The following is a 24,736-nucleotide window of genomic DNA, read 5'->3' as shown; positions in this document are numbered from 1 at the left end:
TCCTGTGCCAGCCTCCTCTGTGTCTGGGACTCATCAAGCTATTGAAACCCAGTGTTTCCTTTCTACTACACAGGGAAGGGAAGACAGCACCTGATTCCTCACATTCCCGTGCTTACCTGGCACCATGGGTTGGTGTCATAAGCTGATAGGGCCCAACGCTCCTGTCAGCAGTGTCACCTCTTCTAAACCTCTTTCTTTGACGCAGGAGCACACAGAAGAATGAGTCCTTGGATGATGCCAGGATACTAAGGCCTAGCATGGAAAGCTGCTAGCCTAGGGGGCTCCCCAGCTCCAGCAGGGATGTAATCTTGGTGTTTTCAGCTCCCCCCACGCCCCAGACATGCCTCCAAACCACGACTTCTGCCCCATCCAGAAAGGAAGAACCAAAGCCACCCCAGAGGAAAAGGGGCCCTAAAATATTCTGTCCCTGCCTGGTACTGCAGGCAGAAGGGCCTGGTGCTGTCACTATCCACAGAGAGACCTTTACCTCTTTTTTGAGGCAAATCACGCAGAACTCTTACGGGAAAGATGTCCAAAACAAGCTATCTCCCACTAATAGCCTTGTTATAAATTAGACCTTGCTGAGAAAGACCAGGGAAAGTGACACCCATCAGGGATCTGCTGTTTGCACTTTCCAGACTCAGCACCGCTGGCCTGACCTCACACGTGTCTGTCATTCTCATTGAAAGAAAGAAGTGGTGCCAGAATGTCAGGGGAAAAGCAGAGGAGTACAGGTCAAGGAGGAAGGACAACCCCAGGGCTGCACCACTACAGGGCCACTGAGGAGGCCCTGGCCACAGATGAATCAGGGCAAACACCTGACTGCGACTTTGCCTCAGGGTTGGAGGCCAACTGAGTCCTTTCTTACTGCCCGTCTTACAAGTGAATGATTACAAGCCTGGAGGAGAAGGATGGCAGGTGACATACTACAGGATTCTGATGACATTGAGTGTCCAGGTTACAGTGGAAATTTTATTTCAGAAGGTTGGACATCTAGGTTTTGGTGGAGGCAGAGAGGAAGAGATTTTTCTGGAAGAGACTCATGACCAGGGCAAGAAGTTGAGGTTGGAGAGGAGAAAAGGCTAAGGAAGGGCAAGACATGGAAGCCAGAGGCATGCAGTGGGACTCCTTGCAGCACAGCATATGACAGAGCCAGAGGAAACGGCACCCATAGGTGAGAGAGAAGAGAGCTATAGATAACAAGACGGAGCCACCACATCAAGACCAGAATGTGGTAGAGCCCTGAATAGAATGGAAGCTTCCCGGGTGGAGTGGGCTGAGTTTCTGCCAGGCTAGAAACTGAAGCAAACAGTTGCCCCTCAATAACTACACTGGGTCTCTACAATCTAACACAAAGTTAGGGTACAAACACAAAGAAGACAAAGGAGTAGAGAGAACATGGAAGAACCAGCTCGTCTAGAATTAAGCTCTGGGTCCCAACCACATTATATGAACCACAGTGGCCTCCAGCTTGGAGGAAGCTATGACACCAGAGTAGAGAAGCACACTACATGGCTCTATGAGCCTTACCAGTCTGCGCTTATTGGTATACAGTACTCTACAATGTGGGATACTGCTCATAACCCATCAACTGAAGGAGAAAAGAACTGAGAAAAGGTTACCCTAGTCACATCTAGCTGCCAGTCCCTGAGTCTTATTACTTCTGGTTTATAAAATGGGTCTTGGAACTCCCGCTCACTCCCTGTTACTGTTAATAATTCTTATACAGTAAAGAAGAGTGTGTATGCAGTCCATGTTCCAGTTCAAAGGGGCCCCAGTGGGGCCTAGTACACTGGCACCATCAGTGGACCACTTGCCTGAAATCTGCTAGCCAGTGCCACATATTACTTTATACTCAGCACCCCAGTTTTGCCCTAGGTGATAATGGCCAAGGGCTGAAAACAACACCCAACAAGTGGGTTGTGCTCGGTGTGCAGTGGTTACCAGGAGTCATGTGGGTTCACAGAAGTGCTCACGAAAGGCCATGGAAATCAACAAACCATAAGTGCAAGCAAAAGGGGGTACAACCACTAAGCTGTGTGAAAGGCCCTTAACTTCTGAAGTGGGGAGGTTTCCAGGAATGAGGAACCCTTCTAGCACCCCCCACATATGTGCAATAAAGAGACTGTCCAGACTTTGGTACAGCAGCACTAGGGAGGCCTCTGAGTGCCCATGGACACTAGCAGTAAGGAGGCCTCTCGCACCTCCTGTACACTCACAACAATGCGACCCAGCACCTGTGCACACTCAACAATGATGAGGGCCACTAACATCCGGTAAACACTTGCAATAATGAGCCCTTCTAACATCCCATGCACACTTGTGCCCACCTTGAGGAGAAGCATCAGCACTCTTTCAGTTCCCTGATTATACTTTAATTAAATCTCCAGCCCATGGTTTAAAATAAAGCCATTATGGATAGGGACCAAGAATGTCATCACTCCCTGGTGAGCATAAAAATCAATCACTTAAGTTTTTATGATGTAACCTAAGAAAAGTAGACCTTTCTGAGGTTAAAAGATTTGATAGGTTCTCATTTCAGCCGAAGAAATCTGTGAGATGCTTCTGCTTCTGAGACAGAAACATCTTCTTCCTTCTTTTTTTTTTTTTTTTTTTTATAATGCCAATTTTTTTTTTTTTAAAGATTTATTTATTTATTTATTATATGTAAGTACACTGTAGCTGTCCTCACATACTCCAGAAGAGGGCATCAGATTTCATTACGGATGGTTGTGAGCCACCATGTGGTTGCTGGGATTTGAACTCGGGACCTTTGGAAGAGCAGTCGGCGCTCTTAACCACTGAGCCATATCACCAGCCCATCTTCTTCCTTCTTGTACGTGGTCCCTACCTAGCAGCATCTAAATAGTTACAGCAACAAGTCTGCCCAAGAAAACGTAAAAAATGGGTTACAGGGCAAAGGGCTACCATCCCTAGCACAGGCATGACATCTCATGTTCTCTGTCTAAACACAGGGATGTGAGACTAGAGTCTGGGCTACCCTTGAGATGTTGACAGTAGTACATGAGACACCCTTCCCCCACCTTCTTCCATATACCTTGCCCTCACCACTGCACCACCTGCGGGGGCCTGCAGATGTGAGAACATTCGAAAACCAGGAGTCACTCTGTTGGATGCCAATTGGAAATAAGAAAAAAATAACAAACACTGATAAAAAGTTGCACCTGAAAAATCTCCACTCTAACTTATGCTCAGTGTACTTAGCAAAAGGTCAGAGCTCCGGATTCTGCTGGATAAATAAACGCCGGCGAGGCGGATGAATCACTGGAGAACTGGCGCATGGCAGCGAATGAATAACCTGCAAATGCGTCCCAAACCCCATTATTTCCCCTTTTCCAGGAGCCCAAGATTCATGTCCTCGCATGCCGCCAGTTCATTACTAAGAACTATCATCCCTCTTCCGGCGCACGCCAGGCAGTGTGCACAGCCCCTCGAGGACCCTTTAATGTTTAATTCCCCATCATCCGCTCCGCTGAACGGCTTAATCTCTGCTTGTATGATCAATACTATATCAGTGTAAATTAAAATGACAATTTTAAAGTAATTAAGCCTGTTAATGCTCGATTCAAATGTCATTATTTGCACTGGGGATCGAGGAGAAATCACACCGTGTCTGAGGTGACAGGAAGCCGCTTGAGCCTCCTCACCCTGCTGCATGGTGCCACTGGAGGCTTTAGCAAAGCGGATTAACTTCTGCCTCGCCCTGCCAGGGTGCCTATCCAATTTCTAAAGAGGATAACACAATTTGATGAATTTAATTCCAGCTACAAACTCAATTATTGTGATAATAGATGAAAACTGGGAGGAGACTCTAACAAGGCCTACGTTTTACAAATACACTTACCTCCACAATGGGATACGGCAGCAAGGGCCTGATTTGATTTGTCCCCTCTCTTTTGAAAACCCTTTAAATAATTATGATGGTTGGAAAGACAGCCAACATTTATTAAAGAGACTTGCTCCAACCCAAAGGGGCTGCGGCTTAGACAATCTGGGTCACATGCAAGCGCTTGCTGTCCCAAGCTGTACAGCAGCATTTATGAGACAAGCTCTGTGTTATCATTACATTGCTGGACTCATAAAGAGATACATAAAACTCGTCGGCCGTGGACCAGAACTGCCTGTTCAATCCTGCTGCTCAGTTCCAGCTCAGGAACCAGCAGCCAGGCATCTTCTTTCTGGGTAGACAATGGGGACATTAACACCAAGAAAATTAAGGGGAAAAGAATCACCTCTCTGCTCCGAGTCTCAGGAGCCAAATGCACAGTGGGAGTGGGATGCCCAGATCTCCCCACACCAGCACTTTTTCTGTCTGAGGGTTGGGGCTGCCTCAGGCACAGTGACCGTCAGTGGACTTTATTCATTACATCAGCAATAAAAATTGACAACCAAACATTCATTTCAAGATGAAGAGCAAAGTGTAACAATTTCCGTTTGAGAGATGTTTGCACACTGAATGGCCAATCTTTCAGACCTACTCAGATAACTGCAGGCGCCGATCCGCTATAGAGTTGGATGGGGAGGACACATACTGAAGTCATCTAAATTTCAAACATTCTGCAACAAGGGATGCAGGCAGTTAACTTTCACATGCCCCTACATCAAATGACTACATCATTTTCTTAACCCTGAATATAAAACCGTGGGTTCCACAAGCTCATGTCCCCCTCCACAATCTCTGGTAGAAATCAGTTTTAAGATTGAATAGAAATGCAGACTATGTTCAGCTAGGTCTCCTTTTCTGCTGCATATAACGACTTCCCCAAGTCCACAGACAAGAACTAGAGAAAAAGTTGCCATCTGTGGGACCGTCGCATGCTGTGGAAACAGCTGAGTGGAAGCCAGACCTTCAGATATTTGGTTTTTAAAAAATGTAATGTAGGACCAAGGGAAAAAGTTACACAGAAAAGTCCTTCAAATTTTATCACCACTCTGCCTTGTGTAAAGGAGACTCTGGGCTAACGAGAAGCTCAGTGGTCAGCAGCACTGATAACCTGAGTTGATCCCTGGCAGGAGAGAGCTAGCTCCTGGGAGTTGTCTTCTAACTCCACATGCACTCAGTCATCTGCATACAGACAGACAGACACACAGACAGACAAATATTTTTAAAAAAGAAAAAAAACTAAAGTCTTCTTAAAAATTTCAACAGACAAGAGCATGGGGAAGTTGGCTTTGCGTTGGGAAGGATATTTTCATGACTGTCAGGAATGGCTCCCCATGTCCTGGTGGCTTTATGGTGCATTGCGGTGACCCTGAGACATCTGAGATGATGCTTTCTGCTGATGGTGGCCGGGCATTCCTGTCGCCTTTGTAAGAACAAGGAGCATCTGCCGAGGTGGGGCCTGGCCATGTGAGGATCTAAAGTGGGGCTCGTGCTCACTCTTGAGGGGTTAGGGTACCCACCCAGCCACCCACTTGTCACAGGTTTTAAAAAGGAGGGACAACTTCTAACCATACAGTTTCTCCCTTCAAGGAAACTGAGAAGTTCTCTCACAAACAAGATGAAAATATTCCTTGGCAGGAACAACTGGAGAGTGAGAACTCAGGCACAGAAGCTATGACCCATGTCCTGGGTCATCCTTTTGATATAAACAGGACTCTGTATAAAAACTGTAGAGCAAAAAGTAGCCAGTCTATGGGGCATGAATCTAAAACAGATGAGGACTAAGTATAAAAAGCAAAGACTTTAATCACGCAGTGGAGGCACAGTGAGACCCTACTCTTAACCACCCCACCCTACAGACATCACACTGACCTACACCCAAATGTGTGCAGACCTGGGGACTGCAGGCTAACCAGTAACCAGACACTGCTCAGCAAACCGGACCCTGCCCATCACCTCATGGCTAAAGGGTCAGCAGGGTACAGCTCACATGGTAGAGCACGCACAGAACAGTCACTTGTGCCCAGCCCTGCACCTTGGTCACCTGCTCAGAGACCCTCTCCTGCCGGGACTGATTTTAAAGAAATCTGGCGCCAGGCCAGATTCTAGGCTGAGCTACAGGGAAGAATGTGGTTGAGGACTTGATGCGAGTGCAGACCTAGTCATTGAAGCCACCCAGACAGAGACTGTGACCCTGGGCCCACTGCAGGAGGCACGGCTACCATCTACATGAAAACCTTTGAGGTCACAGGAGAAAAAAACCTGAAGCACTCTCTACTGGAATGCTAGAGGCCCCGCAAACTGGGTTCCTGGAGGACAAGGATGCAGGACTCAGGATCCTGCATCTGAGGCCAAATTTGTCTCTGCTAGGTGAGATGGCTTGGTCTCCATCAGTAGTATAAAAGCACCTCAAGAAGACCAACGCATACATAAGGCAGAGGTCAGGCTTGCTGCAAGTCCCAGGAAGAGTCTAGACATGCCGGGCTATGCTCACAGGGGACTCTAGTGAGACGTCACTTGAGGCTAAATAAATAGAATGAGCAGTTACACTGTGAGCCCCAGGACTATTTTTTTTTATGTCTACTGCTTCAGTGATTTTCTGTCAAAAAATGCTAACAAGCATCAAAGTCCTTAAGAGCTTTACAATCTTTCAGTTTGTTCACCAATACATTTCCTGCAGTGTATTTGTTTCCTAGGCTCATGTGACACGGCCCTCGATCATGCCTGTCTACAGCCTGATGGATCTGCTGCCACTAGGCACCTGGCTCAGCTTCACCAAAGACCTGTTAGGGATTTCTCACCAGAAAGCACGGAACAAAGGTAGAGATACAGTATCTGGTGGGAAATGAGCAGGCTGGCCTGGATCAGCAGGCTGGGAACATGAAGCCTGCATCACCCCACCCCATACTGCCCTTGTGTCCACGACAGCCCCATTCCCACTGTCCTCCTGCCCACAGAAACCAGGGCCCTAGACTGACACAGCCACCACCAGCAAGTGACCTATGGGATTAGGAGGGATGGCCAGGGCAGATGATTGCAAACACAGGCCCCTGCAGGCTTTGGGTACAGTGACCGTAGAGTCTGCCTTACTGCATGTTGTCCATCGTTTTGGAAGTGGAGGACACCTGGTGGGTGGGGGGGGGGATGACACAAGCAGGGTCACGGAATCAGGTGTCACAAGCTGGAGCAGATGGGTGGTGCCACATGGCTGTGGCTGGAGGTCAGCAGGGCCCATGCTCCTCGCTGACCTCAGATGAGGCTCCCCCCCCCCCCCCCCGGGTCCTCAGCCCATGTGCTCTCCCTTAGAAGACAATGAGGTACAACAGTTCTCAAGCTGTGGCTGCAGACTCCTTTCCAGGAGGAGAGTCAAATGACTCTTCCACAGGGACCGCCTAAGATCACTGGAAAACAGATGTTTACATTATGATTCACAACAGGAGCAACATTACAGTTAGGAAATAACAACACAACTAATTTTCTAGTTGGGGTCACTAAGATGTGAAGAACTGTCTTAAAGGGTCACAGCATTGGGGAAGTTGAGAAGCAGTCCTCTAGTACCAGACACAGGAGCAAGTGTGAAGCCCAAGGCTCCATTTTAGGCTTTGCACCTTCTGTGACCTATGGGTCCACCTGTAGTTGGAGCCTGGCCCCAGAAGCAGCCCAGAGTCCAGATGGGAGGAGGTTTCATCATTGTAAACCGGACACTGTCAGCACACTGCAGGGAAGGCACTTGGTACTGGAAGCCACGGTATTGGTTTGAAGGGACACTCAGGGACAAGACACTGCCTTGTGGGCAGCAGGTGAGCACCTTCTACTCTCACCTGCTACACCTGTGTCTTACTGACAAGTCTGCTCAGATTCCCCGCCCGTGTCAGAGGTCAGGTCCACAGCCCCACTTCTATTGATCAGAAACAGTTATTTACACGAGGAACTTCAGGTAAAATTCCCAGTCGGAGGTTTTGCAAAAGTTGTCTCATAGGCTGTGAGCTGTCTTTACTTTTGCATCAAAACAAAGGTTTCATTTGAGGATTACTGCCTTCCAATACTTGCTTCGATCACTTCTCCCTCAGGTTTGTAAGCACATAGAAATGAATTTCCATAGTCTCTGGTGAAAGTTGGACTTTATTCATAGCAAATGGTCAGCTAAGGGCCACTGTTCCCTTATGCAGAGCATACCCTTATGGCTCAACAGCCTGGACACCTCCGTCAAAATCAAAGGTGGTATGTCCCTGTAATCCCAGCCCTCAGAAGCCTGAGGCCAGCCTGACCCAGTGGATTTGCAGAGTCCTTTCCAGCCCTCTGCCTGTTTTTCCGGGTTTATACCTACACTCCATCGGTTTGCCCACTGCAGATTTATAGGAAGTCTTGATCAGGCAAGATGAGCCCTCAACTGTCCTTTGTCAATGTTGTTGAGGCCACTGTAGGTCCTTTATACTTCCATATAAAACATAAATGCAGATTTCTGATTTCTACAAAACCTCTGCTCCAACATTGATTAGAATCACACCGGAGCATCATGCCAATCTTGGTAGAACAGACACGTCAATACCACTAAGCATTCCCCGAGCCTGGGACAGCTCCACATACTCAGGTCTCACTAATTGGTATAAGCTGCATGTGATGGCTCTCAGGATGCAGGTCTTAGAGAGCACTGACCTAAGACAGTTCTGAATAGTTCATACTTTGGTGCTATTATAAAGGGTAATGTTATCTAAATTTCAGCTTGCAAGAGAATCATTTACAAGTTGATAGCTTGCAAGCCATTGGACACAGGACAAGATGTCAAAGACCTAAACAAAGTACTTCCATGTTAACAAGCCCAGTCCTGGTCGCTTGTGAGAGTACTGCACCCTGGTGGCTCACTGAAGGAACCTCGCTCTCATTATTCCAACACACTCCATTAAAGAAGTTGATCCTATACCTCAAACAGATTGTGTTTGTCTCTGGGTTGGATTCTCAAACCACAGCCTGAAAGGTAAAAGTGTGTCCATAGGGGCATGGAGTAAGCTGGATGGAGGAGCAGAGGCCATGTGGAAAAGGACTAAAACAGCTTCATTTATAGGACTGGCCACACTCCATCTGGTTGCCACATCCCATGAGGACACTGGAGTTCCCCCTGGTCTCTACCCACCTAGGTCTGACCTTGCATCTCTTTTGTGAAAGGCAAAAGACTGAATTCAAGAAAAATAACAACAAACTGGGTTCAGTCACTATTGCTAGACTGCTCTATAAATTCACTTTAATATGAATTTAAGGCTAGATCAGATAGGTCTTTAAATTAGTAACAACCAGCCTGTCCACAGATGAATGTCCTCCCATTGTCCCCCAAATCTTACAGCTGTCCCCACCAACTACCTAGTCACACTCTACTTCCTTCTTTGATGCTCTAAGCATAGCAAAACTCTGACTTCCTTTCTCCCTGTCAATCATGGTCAGATAGTCTATGTGCCAGTGATGGGAGCCCCTTCCTGTGCTGCCTGATGCAATATTTGCTCCCTGAATGCCAGGTGCTTCCTATATGTCCTCGTGTGTTGGCTTAAGTGTCTGTTCCCTTCCATGTAGTATGTAACATGGTACATGTTATATGTTGTTGGCTCTGGAGCCCAATTGAAAGCACAGGCTTCCGCTGCGCTGTGCTCTGCGTGGGTTACTAAATTCCCTTGGCTCTACTTGGGCTAAGGAACGGCTCGTGCTCAGTAGCTGCAAGGACCCAGCTAAGACAGTGCTGGCCACTAAGGGCTCCTTGGCAACTGCCTAGCTCGTACTAGAGCTTGCACAGTGATGTCAACCTGGGATGTCAGTTACTGAACCCAGCAAAGCACACAAAATGATACCATAGGAACCCAGCTAGCTCTGGTAGGGTGACTGGCCAGTAGGACTGACAGATGCAGCTGCCTACAGACAAATGTTGGGGCCTCAGCTGTGCTCCACACAACCCTTACTGAACTATCTGGCACAGAAAGACCCTTGTGTGGGGGTCGGGGGAAGGTACATTAGCAAGGTGAGCTGAGGAAACAACACTCCACACTGATACATCTATGTCCTTCTTTGTAAGATGCTTCTTTCGCAGCTCCTCATCCTAATGCATTCCCAGAGTCTGGGCCAACGTCTCAACCACACCCTCTATATTCAACAGCCCAGAACACAGGTCCTGAGGGGCAGAAGCGAGGGTAGCCATCCTTGTGTCTTGGGCCAGCAGCAGGCTGAACACACAGGAGCACACCCTGGTTTTCGAGGGCTGACAAACTGGCTATACCTCATCCTTAGGTCAGGTAAGCGGGTCCAAGATCTTGGCTGAGCCTGGCAGACTTTGGTTGCTGAGAAGCAAACCCATGGCTCTGTCCTCTAAGGGTATGGGTGGTGGTGTTCCAGAGTTCCTCCATGTGGTCATTTGATGAGCCTCCCTATGGCACAGGGCACATGCACCTCCCTCTGAGACTTTTGTCCGACTACTGCCAGAGGTGAGTTGAGCACCACTTGCCCAGCAAAAAGCAGCCCACAAGAGAATGCAACATTCTCATCTAGTCATGGGGATCTGGCATTCAGGAGGCGAGTGCTACCGAGCAGTCACTACATTATCTCAGGGGAGCAACCATGGGTATGCAAAGATGACTTGGGCTCTGGTCATCTCCTATTCCAAACCTGGTATTGGTGGATTGGTCGTGTCTCCACAGTACCGAACCTGGGGGAGAGTAACACTGGAATGATGTTGGGGAAGTGTTGAGGACATATACCAACATCCTGCATGCCAGGCAGCCATTGCCACCTCTTCCTCCTCAGTCAATGTTCTCTAAACCAGGACAGAGTAAGTGTTCTTTCCTTAAGACCATGGCAAGTAGGCAACATGGCTGGTTGGAGTTATATCACCCTTGTGAACGGCCATAGATTCAATCAAAGTATTCACCAAGGTTCAATCGAATAGGTTCACCAAGCTGGTGGCCCCATCCCTCCTTCCAGTACTGAGCCTTCCCAGAATGCTGTGACATTCCCTCCCTGTCCTACATCCATAAGCAGATATCCCAACCTCTTCTTCCTGACTACCTTGGGTCTAAATATGAGTGACAACGGAGAGGTGGGGATAGGCATGGCCGATGGGCACTCATAGACACTTGTGGCTAAGCAGAGGAAAGCTCTGGCATGTGTACCATGTTACTACGGCTCTCTGCCCCAAACTCCTTTATCAGAAAGTAGACAGCACATGGGGAACATAGGCAACTGCTTTGCCTGGCTGACAAGGAGTCCTATGTACAGGTCCACAGCTGAGTATCCTAGTGACCACGGAGGCACATTTTGGCCTGTCTAACACTCCTAAGGTACATTAGGGTCCCCTGACATGCATGGGAACATACCAAGATCTGATGCTATTCAGAGAGGCAAATATGGGGGTCCTCAACATTTGCAGAGGCACCTTGAAGTCTGCCTGGTACCCCAAAAGACATATCTGTATCTAGTAGACACTCACAAGGGCACATCTGCGTCTAATTTGATGCCCACTGAGGCACATCTGGGTTTGCCCCCATGCTCACCTGGGCACATCTAAATCTACCAGATGCCCACAAGGGTATATCTGGATCTAGAGCATACTCACATGAGCATACCTAGGAATTAGGTTGGGCATCTATTTGATGCCCAATAAGTAAATATGGGTCTTCCCAATGTCCAGGGAGGCACAGCTGAGTCTCCCAAATGCCTGCACGGGCACGGAACCTGCCTGGCATAAAGAACAAGAAGCATTTGAAGCTGTTAGCAGAGCAGAAAATACTGGGCCTTTCCTGAAGCTGCTGGAGAATAAAGCTACCTCCTCTCTGCGGGCAGCTCTCTAGTATCCAATGAGCACAGCTCTGACAGACAGGGCACCCCCTTCTGGATGTTAGAGAGTAGGATCTCACACTCCTAAAGATAGCAGGATCAGTCACATAGTCATGTCCCCCACCCAGGAGAACCCAGTGAGGATGGGTCAACACGGGGCTCCCACTGTTCCCCCATGTGGTGCCTTGCACCTGCCCCTCTACTTTGTGCCAGGTCAGGTGGGCACACGGCTAGCAGTGGGTCTCAGTGGCCTTCTGAAAGGGAAATTTCTTAAGAGACATATCTCAGCTTGTCCTTGAGCTCATAAGAACCAGTGTCAGTCACTTGCAAATCCTGGAGTCCTTACAGGCACCTCCCCTCCTGGAGACATGAGGCTTAGCCTGTTCTAAACATATGTCCTGGGCTAGGCAGACTCCCTTCAGGGCCTGGGCTGTAGCCAGAAAAAGCTCCACAGCTCCTCAGGATGCATGGATCCGGTAACAAAATGAACCTCGTGGCAATTGTTTCCCCCACTTTGATAGCCCAATGTCAGCTCATCTGTTACAGGGAAATAAAAAAGTCAGGCCTAAATGTATAAAAAATTATGATGGAAGTCCTAAATAAAGCGTAGACTGCAAGCTCATTGAGTCAAAAATCAATCAATCAATGAGGGAGTGGGTTAGGAGCACCTCATAAGCCCCAAAGAAATCATTTGCCCAAACACTGGGATTTAACGGTGGAGGACCAAATTCCAACACTTTTAGGAAGTAAATAATGAAAAATCAATTCAGAGGAAAAACAGATCAAGAACCCTGAGTGTGACGTGCCGACACATTTATTGCTTAATACCATTCCTCGTCTGACCCGAAAACTTCGGAAGGTGTTTATTTACTTTCAACACCTTCCAGGGATCAATATTTTTAATTTGGATCCGAGTTATTATTTTTCACATCACAGCAGCGGGGAGCAGCGTAAAGTGGCTCATATTTTAGTGCTAAAAAGATCGATACGACAGTTTCACCTTCACTGCGGCCCGGCTGCTGCGGCCGCACATCATCACATCCCGAAGGGCCATGGTACTGAGGCAGGAGGGCAGGTCATCACCCGACAGGGGTGCAGACAGCCATGATTTAACTGAGTGCAGGGCGCCCAGTGCCCTCAGAAAACCAATCTTGCTCCTCTCACTTCATCAGGTCTCCAGTGAGGAGGAGGACGGCAGGGCCCAGTGCAGAGGGGGCCACTACTGGCCAAGATTAGTCCCTCATCATAAACACATTTGCCTTTCCCTCCTCTTCCTCAGATCAAAGAACATCAGCCAACTCCATTAATTGCCCACAAATTTCTCCCAACCTTTTATTTAGGAGAAAGCAGGGAGGCAGCACCCACAGAGCAGTGGGAAGGAAGGGGCTTCTGGGAAGCGCAGCCTCCACTCATCAGTCTCGCCCTCAGAAGAACCAGGGCTTCTGCTGGGGCAGTCAGGCCACACAGGGCAGGAGCCTCCTGAGGACACTCAGGGCATGGGGGCAAATGTGGACATCACACCAGGAAGGACAAATGTATGACAGCCCCTTGTCAGCCTTCAGCACCTCACGTTCTCCCTAACCTAATTTAACTATCACCAACCCAGTCCACCCCACGCTCTGCAAATAAATCCTAGAGCCCAAGAAAACTCAGGACACCCGGGCGAAAGCAGAGTCACACATCTTATGCCTAAGTGCTCTGTCTTATACCTCCGAGAAATACCTATTCCCAATAGTACTGGCAGCGACACAGAGGAGAAAGTAAAGAAAGAGACCCTGACCTTGTACGAGGGCAGAAAAAGAACTACCAGCCCACATGTGAGCAGCATCCAGGTATCTAGGCAATCTTGACGGGCGGGTCTGAGGCCTTCTGCCAAGCAAGAGCCTTGCAAAAGCAGACAGCAGGACGTTTGCATTGACAGAGCTGCCCCTGAAACTAAGAGGTAGACTTTGCCTACTGGAGCCACCCATAGCCTGCTATTGTCCCTAAATAAGATGGGTCACTGGAATCTCCAGTTTCTGACCTGCCTAGGACACCATTCAACTACCATTATCCACCACCTAGGCTGCTTGTGAATAAGATCCCGAGGGGAACAGATGAGGCTAGAGTTTCCTTAAGTACCCCAAACTCTCCTGGTATTACCCACCCAGACCACCACACCCATGCCTGCCGCCAACAGAACAGCATGCAAGCTTTTCTCCAGGCACCTGCACCTTAAAAAGCATGTGCAACCTCCGGGAATGTTCTACCTCCAGCTATCCGGTCTCCTTCCTTGGCCTGAGGCAAGGTATGGGCAAGCCCAGGTCGAGACAGGGTGGTACTGAGAAACCTACTGATGCTGCCTCTTGTCAACTGCCCCAATGGCACAGCTCTCTCCCTGAGGACCTATGACAGCACACTAAGCCCTCTCAGACCTCTCAGGAGCTATGCCACCCATAGCAACAAAGTCTTTCCAACAATAAGCCATTAGTAAGGTATGACTCCTTCAAATTCCCCCTGGCTGGTCAAGAATTTCCTTTCCATTGAAAGGGGGTAGTCCCTCCTGTTCCCTAGCACTTTACTCTAGAAACAAGAGCTTTGGCCAGGTCATATCAGCTCTCAGTGCTCTCTCCTCTGGGTGCAGGCAGAAGCAAAACCAAGAAGCCTATTACCTTCTAGTTCCCAACAGGAATGCTATTAAATTAGCTGCAGTTTCGAGAGGCCACCCAGGGTTGGCTCTATAGCCAGACAAGGACCATAGCCCTAGACCTGGGTTTTGGATCCTGTCTTAGTCAGGGTTTCTATTCCTGCACAAACATCATAACCAAGAAGCAAGTTGGGGAGGAAAGGGTTTTTTCAGCTTAACTTTCCACACTGCTGTTCATCACCAAAGGAAGTCAGGACTGGAACTCAAGCAGGTCAGGAAGCAGGAGCTGATGCAGAGGCCATGGAGGGATGTTCCTTACTGGCTTGCTTCCCCTGGCTTGCTCAGCTTGCTTTCTTATAGAACTATCAGCCCAGGGATGGCACCACCCACAGTGGGCTAGGCCCTCCCACCCTTGATCACTAATTGAGAAAATGCCCCACAGCTAGGTCTCATGGAGGCACTTCCCCAACTGCAGCTCCTTTTTCTGTGATAACCCCAGCCTGTGTGAAGCTGACACAAAACCAGGTGGGACAGCTCCCCTATTCAGGCACCAGAACGGTAGATATCAGGCCCCAGAATGGGATGAGAGGATGTGCTGAGGACATGGACCAGGCCATGTCTGAAGCCCACCACAGAGAACACAGCCTCTGGCTTCCCAGACTCAGGTGAGCAGCCAGCAACGCACTGGTGAACACTCCATGCTGAAAGGCACCCCTTAAGCAACAAAACAAGACAGTGGTGGAATTATATGAAAATAAATTTTCAGTCTCTTCCTCACTTTGCCATTCTGAAGCAAGAGTACAAGGAAGCCGTTATCTCACGCACTCTTATTGATGCGCCCGCTTGTCCGGAGGTAAGCGATGTGTTTTCTATGCTCCTCCGAGTGGCTGGCTAAATCAGACACATGATTTCCATGCTGCTAGAGTGTCTGATCAATAGACACTAGCGCAGACTTGGAAAACTTCACCCAGGTAGTTCCTCAGTGTCCAATCTGCATGGCTGGCTTACTGTGAAACCCAACTGTGCCACACTGTGATGCCGAGAGCCCTGGAGACTGGAGGCAAGAGGCATAAACCCAGGAAGTAGCTCTAATGCCAGGTGGGCTTGCTCATCCCCCTCTCTCCCTCCCTCCCTTCCTTTTTCTGGGTCCTCTGAACTCTGATTACCATTCACAGCACCTCAAGGTCATCGTTCTATCCTCTAATCCACACAGCACAGAGCTCAGCTTCCAGCTAGGCTCTTCTTCAAGGACCCTCCCTCTTAGGTCTATCTCATCTGGCAGGCCCAAGAGGGCTGCCCTAAGAATAAGCAGCCCTGGCATCCAACAAGTCCTCAACTGCACTGTGATTCCAACTCTGACAAGGTCAGGGGTTCTTCATGTTGTTAGAAATCAGGGTTCTTACGAGGGCGCAGCCTCGTAACTTAATAGATCTCACCCATGACTCTTCTACCAACATGACTGGCTCACAGGGTCTATTCCCACCAACTCCCTCCCAACATGTGGTGTCTCTCTCCACTTAGTGGTAGAGCCCCCGTCCTCACTGAGCCAGTCTCTGGCAGTGAGGAGTGGCCCTAGCTAAGGTACCGCCAGTACACGAACATGCACTCTAGGAGCCGGCTGTCCCTCAGGAAGAGGGCACAAGGGTTTGAGAAGGGAAGAAGCAAGCAGGCAAGCCAGTGCACAGGTCAGGTAACAGGAAGCCACAGGGAAGCTGACAGTAGGGCCTGGAGAGTGGCAATGATGGCCCCAGCCCACAGAAGGATGCAGATGTCCCTTCAGGAGCACACCATGGGCATCTGGCATTCTAGGGCCCAACAGCAATGACTCAGCCTCTAGGAAGATGAGTTCCTGTACCTCCACTCCTGCACCAGGTGGTGGCCAAGAGATATGTAAAAGGAGTTCACTGAAAGAGCTCATGAGAACGCTGGGCCCCAGAGTGAGGACAGCACAGTGTGGTGGGCTGGGTACCACTTGGGAAGCACATTGCTTGCTCTTTTAGTTCCTCTACAGGTAGCTACAGAGCCTCATAAAACCACTTCAACAGAAGAGCCACGTGTTTCACTTATGTCACTGATGTTTAAACTGGTGGCACCTTGACCAGGACACTAACAATCAAAAGCACAAACCATTCTCTGGATGCCACAGGCCTCAGAGCCATCTCTCATCTCAGCAACGCCAGCTTCCACACACTGCATGGGGCCCAGGGCCTTCCTACCTGGATGTTGTTCCCCAGTGTTTTCAGTACTGGCCTAGACGCGCAGCATGGAGAGGAACGTAGCCTCTGCCTTCCTGTAAATCCTCCTCGAGGAGCTCTTTCTCGGCTGCACTTTGGCTTCTGGCCCCCCAGTCCCTGTGATTCCCTCATGCCTCACTGAGTTCACCTCTTTGGATCCAAGTTCCTTGCAACTGGACCAGGAACTCACCCAGTCCCTGAAATTAAACACACCCACCAACAGCCTCCGATTCTCTTCTGTTCATGACTGTCACCCTCTCTCCAAGGTGCCACTGCCTTCTCCCACCCCATCCAGAAGGTCTGTGGGTATTCACATTCCCCCCCCACACACACACACACTCCTAGCCCTCCAGACTCCTTGTCTGCCAGGAGACAAGTCCATTCCATGACTCTAAACATGGGACAGGGACCTGTACACGCAATCCTGGGAGAAAACAGCAAACAAAAACAAGTTAAGCCAACCAAGGCGGGCTCTCCAGGGAAGCAAAGTCAGGTACTCGTAGTGCTCCAGGACACAGTACGCTCACTCCTGCCCTCTCCTGTGATTCACAATTAGCCATTCTGTTGGCCCAAGGCCAACATCCTCTTCCAATGGAAACATTCAAACACAAGGAACAGGATGGGGACCCAGATTTTCCAGTGGTAACAACCTAACATGCCAGTCTGGCAGAATGTCTAAAGACCCAGACTTCTAATAAACAATTTTCCATGTAAAACTCACAAGGAGCAGTGACAAAGCCAGGGGCCCAGCATCGAGGGGTCGTTTTCATGGTTTCTGTACAGCATAGACAGCAGACATCCATCTCACATCGATAGGCAAACATGGTAGCCACAGTAAGCCACAGAGAACTTAATGTCCCCATCTCAGGATAAAAATCTTCGGAGCTATCCCTGCAGTGAGCATTGGGGCTGCATGTGCTGCACTGGTGCCACCTCCTGGCAGCAAAGGCATTTGCAAGTCTCCTATTCTAAGCCCCTGGAGCATCACCAGCAACAGAGGCAGCAGATCTTAAGCTAGAGTCTACCCCATCACCAGGGGCTCCCACCCCCACCCCACCGTCAGCTCATGCAGCAGGTGCAGTTCATTCAGCCCAGCAGCTTGTTGGAAACAGGCCACTATTTTCTGATCCCCATTAATGCCCATGACAGCATTTATGTATAAGATAAATTCATCTCAATTTCCTTTTTCAATTAATGGCCTATTATTTGAACCAGACTCAGCTAAAAACACTCAGCTGATACCATCAATCTTACAAAGATTAAATTTCTCTGTCTGAAGCTACGGGGTGCCAGGCTAGGCAGGAGGATGGCTACCTAGCTGTCCGATGCAGCCAGCTATGTTCAGGACCCCAAGGGTGGAGGTCCTTCCTACCAGGACATCCTAAGGCCCTCACTAAAGGCCATAACACAGCAAGAAACACAGTGAAGGGCTGTGAAGTGGATGGTGCTCAAAGACCCAGGGCCACTGTAGTTACAATCTGGGATAAGAGACCTCTACTCTCTGCTACCTACAATGACTCCAGACAGACATGGAGAGCCCTTGATCATCACCATTCATCAGACATGAAGGCACTTCATATCACACTGTTGTCGATAGAGAAGCTGGGTACCAGGACAGGAATGCCAAGGCATAATAACTTCTTGACAAGCAAAGGGGAACAAAGCAAAGCAGATCTACCACATGTCATGCTCTGCCCTCAGACAGCGACCTTCTTCCTCTGTCAGCCCAGCTATGAAGGCTCTTGCAGTGTCAAACCAGCCCTGTTTGTGAACGTGGGATTTATCCTCCCTTCCCTGTATTTTAGGTCATTCTGTCTATAAAGTCAAAGGGGAGTTATGGAGAAAAGAACCTTCCTACAGATGATGCACTAGTGGAGCAAGGCCTCAATGCAGGAAAGACAGGAAAGCTGCTGCTGAGCCTTCTGCAGCACTGGTGCCCGGTCCGACGGTGATGCACCTTACTAAGATTCTGCCTGCATTTTCTGCTGCAAATCCCATTGCCACAGTCGGATCTAAGAGTGTAAGTTTTGTGAAATTGTGGAAACCCTTAGCCATTGTTTGTCCAAGCATCTCTGTTCCCTCTGCACTCTGGAAGGCCCTAGAGACATGGTGCCAGGCCACATGACATCATCCCAGAGTGACCCTTTCAGGGTTGTTTTCATTTCTAGCAATTTCCACTGCTTTCCCTCAGTTTACCCCCTTTCTGTCTGTTGTGTCTAGTCTGATGTCTATCTTCACTGATATCTCCTGTCTTTTTCATCTGTGTAAATCTGACTTAAGAAGATAAAAAATTTGGGTATTGGCAGAGGAAATCCAGAAGGCTAAAGGGAGGGGCCTTTTACAAGAAGGAAAGCAGCACAGAGCTGAGAGGAAGAAGCCAGCAGCAGAAGCAGCAAAGGGAAGATGAGGGGAAGCAGGAGGACTATATTCTAAGCAGGCCAGGGCTAGAGGAAGGACACCTCTGAAAGTGGGTGGGTGGAACACCAGTGAGTTTGAAGAAAATGTCTTTGAGAAGATAGAACATACCTGGCACTGAATGCTCCAAACACAGAGACTGAAACCTTGACAGGTTGACAGGGGTTCTCTAGCCTAAGGACAACCCCAAAGCCTGCCTCCCCCTCTCTGTCTCTGTCTCTCTCACAAACAAACATACACACACACACACACACACACACACACACACACACACACACACACACAAGATGCAGGGCAGGAGCCATGCCCTGTTCTGCCCACCATGACATACACCCTTGCTATATCTCTCCATATACCCAACAGAAGCCAAGCCAGGGAGCTGCTCAGGGTAGCCCATGGCAGAAGATGGGCTGACAGACAAGGGCCACTGCTAGATCTCACCTTGTGGAGAAGAGAGGTAGCACCTATGAATGTGACAACCTATGACAACCTATGAATGTGACAACATGTCAGAGAGCAAAGTAAAAGGCATCGGAGCAGAAAGTTAACTCAATCCCTGAAGGCCTAGGCACCCCAGAGCTTGAGATGCCGTTCTCCAAGCCAACAGTTACAAAGGCTTTCAAACATCTCTCGATACTTCCTAGCCCTTCCCAGTGCCTCCTGCCTCCTAAAGCAGCTATGACCCAGGACACTTCTAGAAGAGGGACAGTTCCTATGAGGTCGGTGCAGGCTTTATCCTATACCACTGTAAGGCACACCCATTCTGAAGCAGGTTTCCCTCTGAAGGCCTGCTCAGGGCTTACAAAGTGATTGCCAAGCCCAGGAGCAGGGGAACTGAGCAGCTCAGGCTCCAGTTCAATCTCTCATCTAAGCCACGCTGGAGACCTGGGTCCTCCTCTCTGTCGGACATCTCAAGGCCAGCCTCCCTGAGCTGGCCACCCCCACCCCAGCTCCTGCCCATGCTCTCTCTGGACCAGCAATGAGATACACTCTTGAGCCTCGGCCACCAGCTCTGCCAGGCTGGGGTTTGGGGAGGACTGGGGCCGTCCAACAGTCAACAGAACGTGAGAAGCTTTTCATAGGACAGTCACACTGCTGTGACAGGGCATGCGTGCCGACTTAGTACTCTTTGGAGACAGCTGAGATTCAGGTTCCCTTGGCCTGGGATTCATGCCATAGCTTAAAAACGACTCACCGTGAAGTGTTCCTGTGACTTGTAGTTTTCATCCAGGTAGACACGCGCCCTGTTGTATTCTTTCATTGCGTCACTGGATAGTAGTTCTCTGGGAGGGAAAGAGTGAGCACAATAAGCAAAAGCCCAGACGCCGTGCCTTCCTTCCCACCCATGTGCTCCAAGCCACCAGGCCATGGTTAAAACTGTTTTTCACATCACTCTGAGACCCACACAGCCCCTAAATGGGCCAAGCAGGAGGGAGGGAAGGAGGAAAGAGGGGAAGATCAGTGATAGCCACAGTGGACTCAAGTCCTCTTTGTGTCCTTGGCATACAGAGAGCAGCCACATAGCAGTCTCTGGTCTCTACTCAGGCCTGTGAGATGCCTACACCATGGGGCCTCCCAGGGATAAAGATGCTGATGGGAGCCGGACAGTGGTGGTGCACGCCTTTAATCCCAGCACTTGGGAGGCAGAGCCAGGCGGATTTCTGAGTTCAAGACCAGCCTGGTCTACAGAGTGAGTTCCAGGATAGCCAGGGCTACACAGAGAAGCTCTGTCTCAAAAAAACAAAAACAAAAAACAAAAACAAACAAACAAACAAAAAAGATGCTGATAGGAATACCTGGGACTCACTTAGGCCACACACCATGTGTAGGTGACTTCCAGAGTCTGCTGCTCTCATTGGCAGCCCCACAGTGCAGACAGTGACAGTGACTAGCATTTCCTTAAAGGAGACAGTAGCCCATGCTCATCAGCCAATGTGGCAGAGCCTCACTGCATCTCCCACCATCCCTTTTTTATGGTCAAAGCCCAGTAGGTTGATTTTATCATCATCTCTAGGTTGGCTAGAGAAAAAGTACCTACCACACATCCAGCCCAGAATGTGGGACAAAAGCCCATTCCTTCTCTGCCGCTGGTGAGAAGCAGGCACAGCATATGACCCAAAGTACAGATGTTAGGGAAGGACCCCAAGGGAAACCTTAAGTCTAGGAAAGAGAGGCAGCAGATGAGCTGGCAGCCACAGATCTCAACATGTTCAAGGGCGTGAAGACGGAGAAAGAAATGCCTGGGCACCAACCCTGAGCACTGAATTGAGATCCCGAGGAGTGAGGATTAGAGATGACAGGGTACCAAGCTCATCTGGTATCAAATGCCTGATGTGGGATGATGGCTTGAATGTAATCCCCAAGACACACTCAGTAGCAGAAAGAAACTAACCCTTATAAGTTGCTGTCGGACCTACACACACAGGACACTGGCACATGCTGCCCTCCTCCAGACAAATGTGAGTAAAAAGCTACCTGACATGGGAAGGGTCGCATAACATCAGGGCCATAGTTTTTTCAAAACAAGCTACCAACAGATCCAGGCCCAGAAAGGACAAAAGTAATAGGACTAGTGGAAAAGAATGTTAAAATGATAAATATAAATATGAGTCCTAAAGGAAAATAGGAATGTACAGAAGAAAGGAGTTTCTGGTGCTGACAGACAAGAATCAGGATCTCACAGGATAGACAAAGAGTGAGCATCCCTGCAAAGCAATGCAATGCAATAGGGGCTCCCATGCCATGTGGATGGCTGCGCCTCTCTGGGCAACACTGAATCAGGGCAAGGGAGGAGGGGGCCGGGAGAAAAGCAGCATCTATGGACAGAGGGGACTAATGTTCTCCAAACTTAGGCAAACCTGTAGGTGCACCGTTCGAAATAAACAATATTAAACCAGAACACAGCAAACTGAGCTGCTACAAACAAGGTAGATGTAGATGAAAGCGAGCAGCCGGGAAAGCACATTATCCACAAGAAGATGAAGATGCACACAAGGGCTGGGCTCTGGTCGGAAACAATGAAACACAGAAAACAATGACATGGTGTCCTTGAAGTAGTGAGGGAACTGACAAGCTCCCATTCATCCCCAATAAACGCAGCTTTCAAAAATGAGAACAACGAACTTTTTCAGACAAACAAAGGCTGAGAGAATCAGCAGCAGCTGACTTGTACTGAAATAAACAGTACAGAAAGCTCTTTGGCTAAGGAAAATGGTCCAGGTAGAAGCTGAGTCCAGCCAAAAGCAAAGAGCACTGTGCGGGAAATCCACAGGAGGGTACCTGACAGCCCCGGCCTTCTCAAGGACAGCTGCTCTTCAAAGCCAGAGCAGCAAGGCCTGTACTGCCACACACAGCCCATCTAAGGGACAGTAGTGATGGAACCTCCCTCCCGAGGGCCACTGGCCTACAGGTGCCCAGAGCTCAGTGCCCATGGCACCTTCCCCCTTCAGATGCTCTGCTGCTCCAGCCCACAAGCCTCTCTCTCCTTTGCCAACTTGCAGTCCTTGGTGTTAACACTAACTTCTGTCAGTGATGTGTGCTGCAGATGGTCTTCATAAGGTAGCTTGGCTCTTCCTTCGTTCAGAATATCTTTCTGTAACAGTATGGCTTTTTTTTAACAGGACAAATGTGTCAATCTTATCTTTCTAAGCTGCAAGTTTTGCACATCCTGAAAGAAATCCTCCCTACCTCAAAGCTACAAAGATCCTCTTCTATATCTCTATCTTCAAATTTTACTTGAGTATAACTAGAATTCATTCTGAGGCAAGGTAGAGTGACATCTTGGGACATGGTGAGGCAGGATCTCTATAAGGAACTTCTCAGCCTGCTGCACCAAGGGCATGCACCATGGAAGACATCCCGTACAGCACGTCTGCCCACCCTTGTTGTTCCACTGCTGCGATGGGAGCCAGTGCTCTGGCCAGCAGAATGCCACCTCAATTTCCTTCTGGGCTGTTTCCGTGCTGCCCTTCTCCCCGTGCCAGTATTAGGAGTGCGTGTTAGGGAGTACGCTTTGGAGCACCAAACTGTCTTGAAGACTACTTGGGAGCAATGTACAGAGTTTTTGATACCCAATCAAGCTCCAAAATCTTGAGTGATGGGAACATAGCACATGTCGCTCGAAAGAAACTCTGCTGTGAACAGGGTGCTTACTCAGTCTCTCTACACACAGTGATGTTCAGGATCTTAGCTGTCACCTGCACGGGCATGTAAGCACTGAAGGAGTACTTCCTTATTTTCTTGTCAAGTTCAGGCCAGATGCAAACAGAAGTAAAGGGGCAAGAAAAAGTGCTAACAAGGGTCGGTGAAGTGGCCTAGTGGGTAATGTCATCTGTTGTACAAGCCTGAAACTTCAATTTGATCCCTGGAGCCCACATAGAAGTGGGAAAAACTGACTCAAAAAAAGTGTTATCTGACCTCTACATGAGCTATGTGGCATGTGCACACACCCCTTACACACATGTATGCATGCACGGAGGCATGAACACTCTCGCGCACGCACATTAAAAAATCAGCAACAGAACCAAGGATAGTGGGAACACCAGAGACCCATGGGGCAGGTAGTGCCTTGAGTGCACTCCAGGAACTGAGGCAAAGCTCAATCCCCAACTGTGTCCATGCCAAGCTGTTCCAATGGAGGGCAGGTTCTAGGAATACCCCATGGGTATTTCTTCTGCACCATTCCCTGTGGTCTACACCTCTCTGGGGAAATTGCAGCTCCCTCAACATGACCCACAGACAAGTTTCAAGGAGTGGCATTCACCACCACATCCCATCCAAAGACCTACCCCACGGTCCACAGGCTCCAGCTGAGACTTACTTGACAAATTTGTCCACATGGGACATGGAGGCCTCGTAGTTTTTCCCTCCAAATTCTTGGCAGTGCAAGGCCATGAAGTGAGGCTTGTGTGTGTGCAGGACCTGGGAAGAAAGCACAGAGTTAGAGCACAAACCACAGCAGGGCAATGAATCATGTGCCTCACCTCAGCAGCCAGGCATCCCACAGACAGCAGGCCAAAGGCCACACCCTGTGTCCACAAGTTCTTTACAGATTCTATGAGTTGCCACCTTTGTGCTGCCAACTGTTTATTTCTAGCCTCTTCCATATTTCCTTTGCAAAGATTCAGAATTTCTAAGAAGCCTTTTCAATAACCTAGAGGCACTCGTCTCTAATTATAAAAAAGCAGTACTATGCTATGGACAAGAAAACATCAGGAAAGTTCTCAACCCATGTCACAACCTCAGCACATCATTAACATTGCTGTGCATACCTGTTGAGAGATTGAGTCCAGGTAACCACGTATGTGGTAGCATGTGCTCCTGTGTATGTCAGAGTGTGACGGCATGTTCTTATGTGCGTGCATCATGCATGCATGCAGAATTGGGTGTCAGCTTAAGTTAGTGTGAGAGCACTGCCTGTGTGCTGTCATGTGTGCATGCATGTATGTGCTCACTATGCACAGGCTCATTCTTAATTCAGGATCACCAAGGCTGGCTTCTAAGCAGACTCCAGTACCCATGCTGTCCATCTTGTGTTTCCCCATAGCCCTAGAAGCTGTAGCCCTATTGTCTAATTTATAGCAGCAGGAGTCTGGCATATGACAGAAACATACCCATGGTCTCATGGGCATTGAGTGAGTGGCACAGCGTGAGCTTGTCTACAGCTCACAACCCTAGTTCTGTCCAACCATTAAGGTTCCTACTTTTCCAAAGCATTGCTGAAGTTACCAGCAAACTTTGCTTGGCATA

At 49.0% G+C, this 24,736-nt stretch overlaps 1 protein-coding gene across 5 annotated transcripts in view; it reads right to left on the bottom strand.

The window, feature by feature from the left end:
• The window catches only part of Inpp5a (inositol polyphosphate-5-phosphatase A), a 190,579-nt gene that overhangs the window by 77,750 nt on the left and 88,093 nt on the right, over positions 1-24,736 (bottom strand). For all 5 annotated transcript variants that reach the window (XM_030242333.1, NM_001127363.1, NM_183144.3 and 2 more), the window contains exons 3-4: positions 23,808-23,908; positions 20,184-20,271 (exon numbers count right to left, since the gene is read on the bottom strand). In XM_030242333.1, the coding sequence (XP_030098193.1) occupies positions 20,184-20,271; positions 23,808-23,881 (162 nt within the window). In that variant the 5' untranslated portion in view covers positions 23,882-23,908. The remainder of the gene's footprint in view (positions 1-20,183; positions 20,272-23,807; positions 23,909-24,736) is intronic.

This window comes from Mus musculus, chromosome 7 (assembly GCF_000001635.26).
Source record: "Mus musculus strain C57BL/6J chromosome 7, GRCm38.p6 C57BL/6J".
Classification (NCBI taxonomy): Eukaryota; Metazoa; Chordata; class Mammalia; order Rodentia; family Muridae; genus Mus; species Mus musculus.
This window is presented reverse-complemented; position numbering and strand designations above follow the sequence as displayed.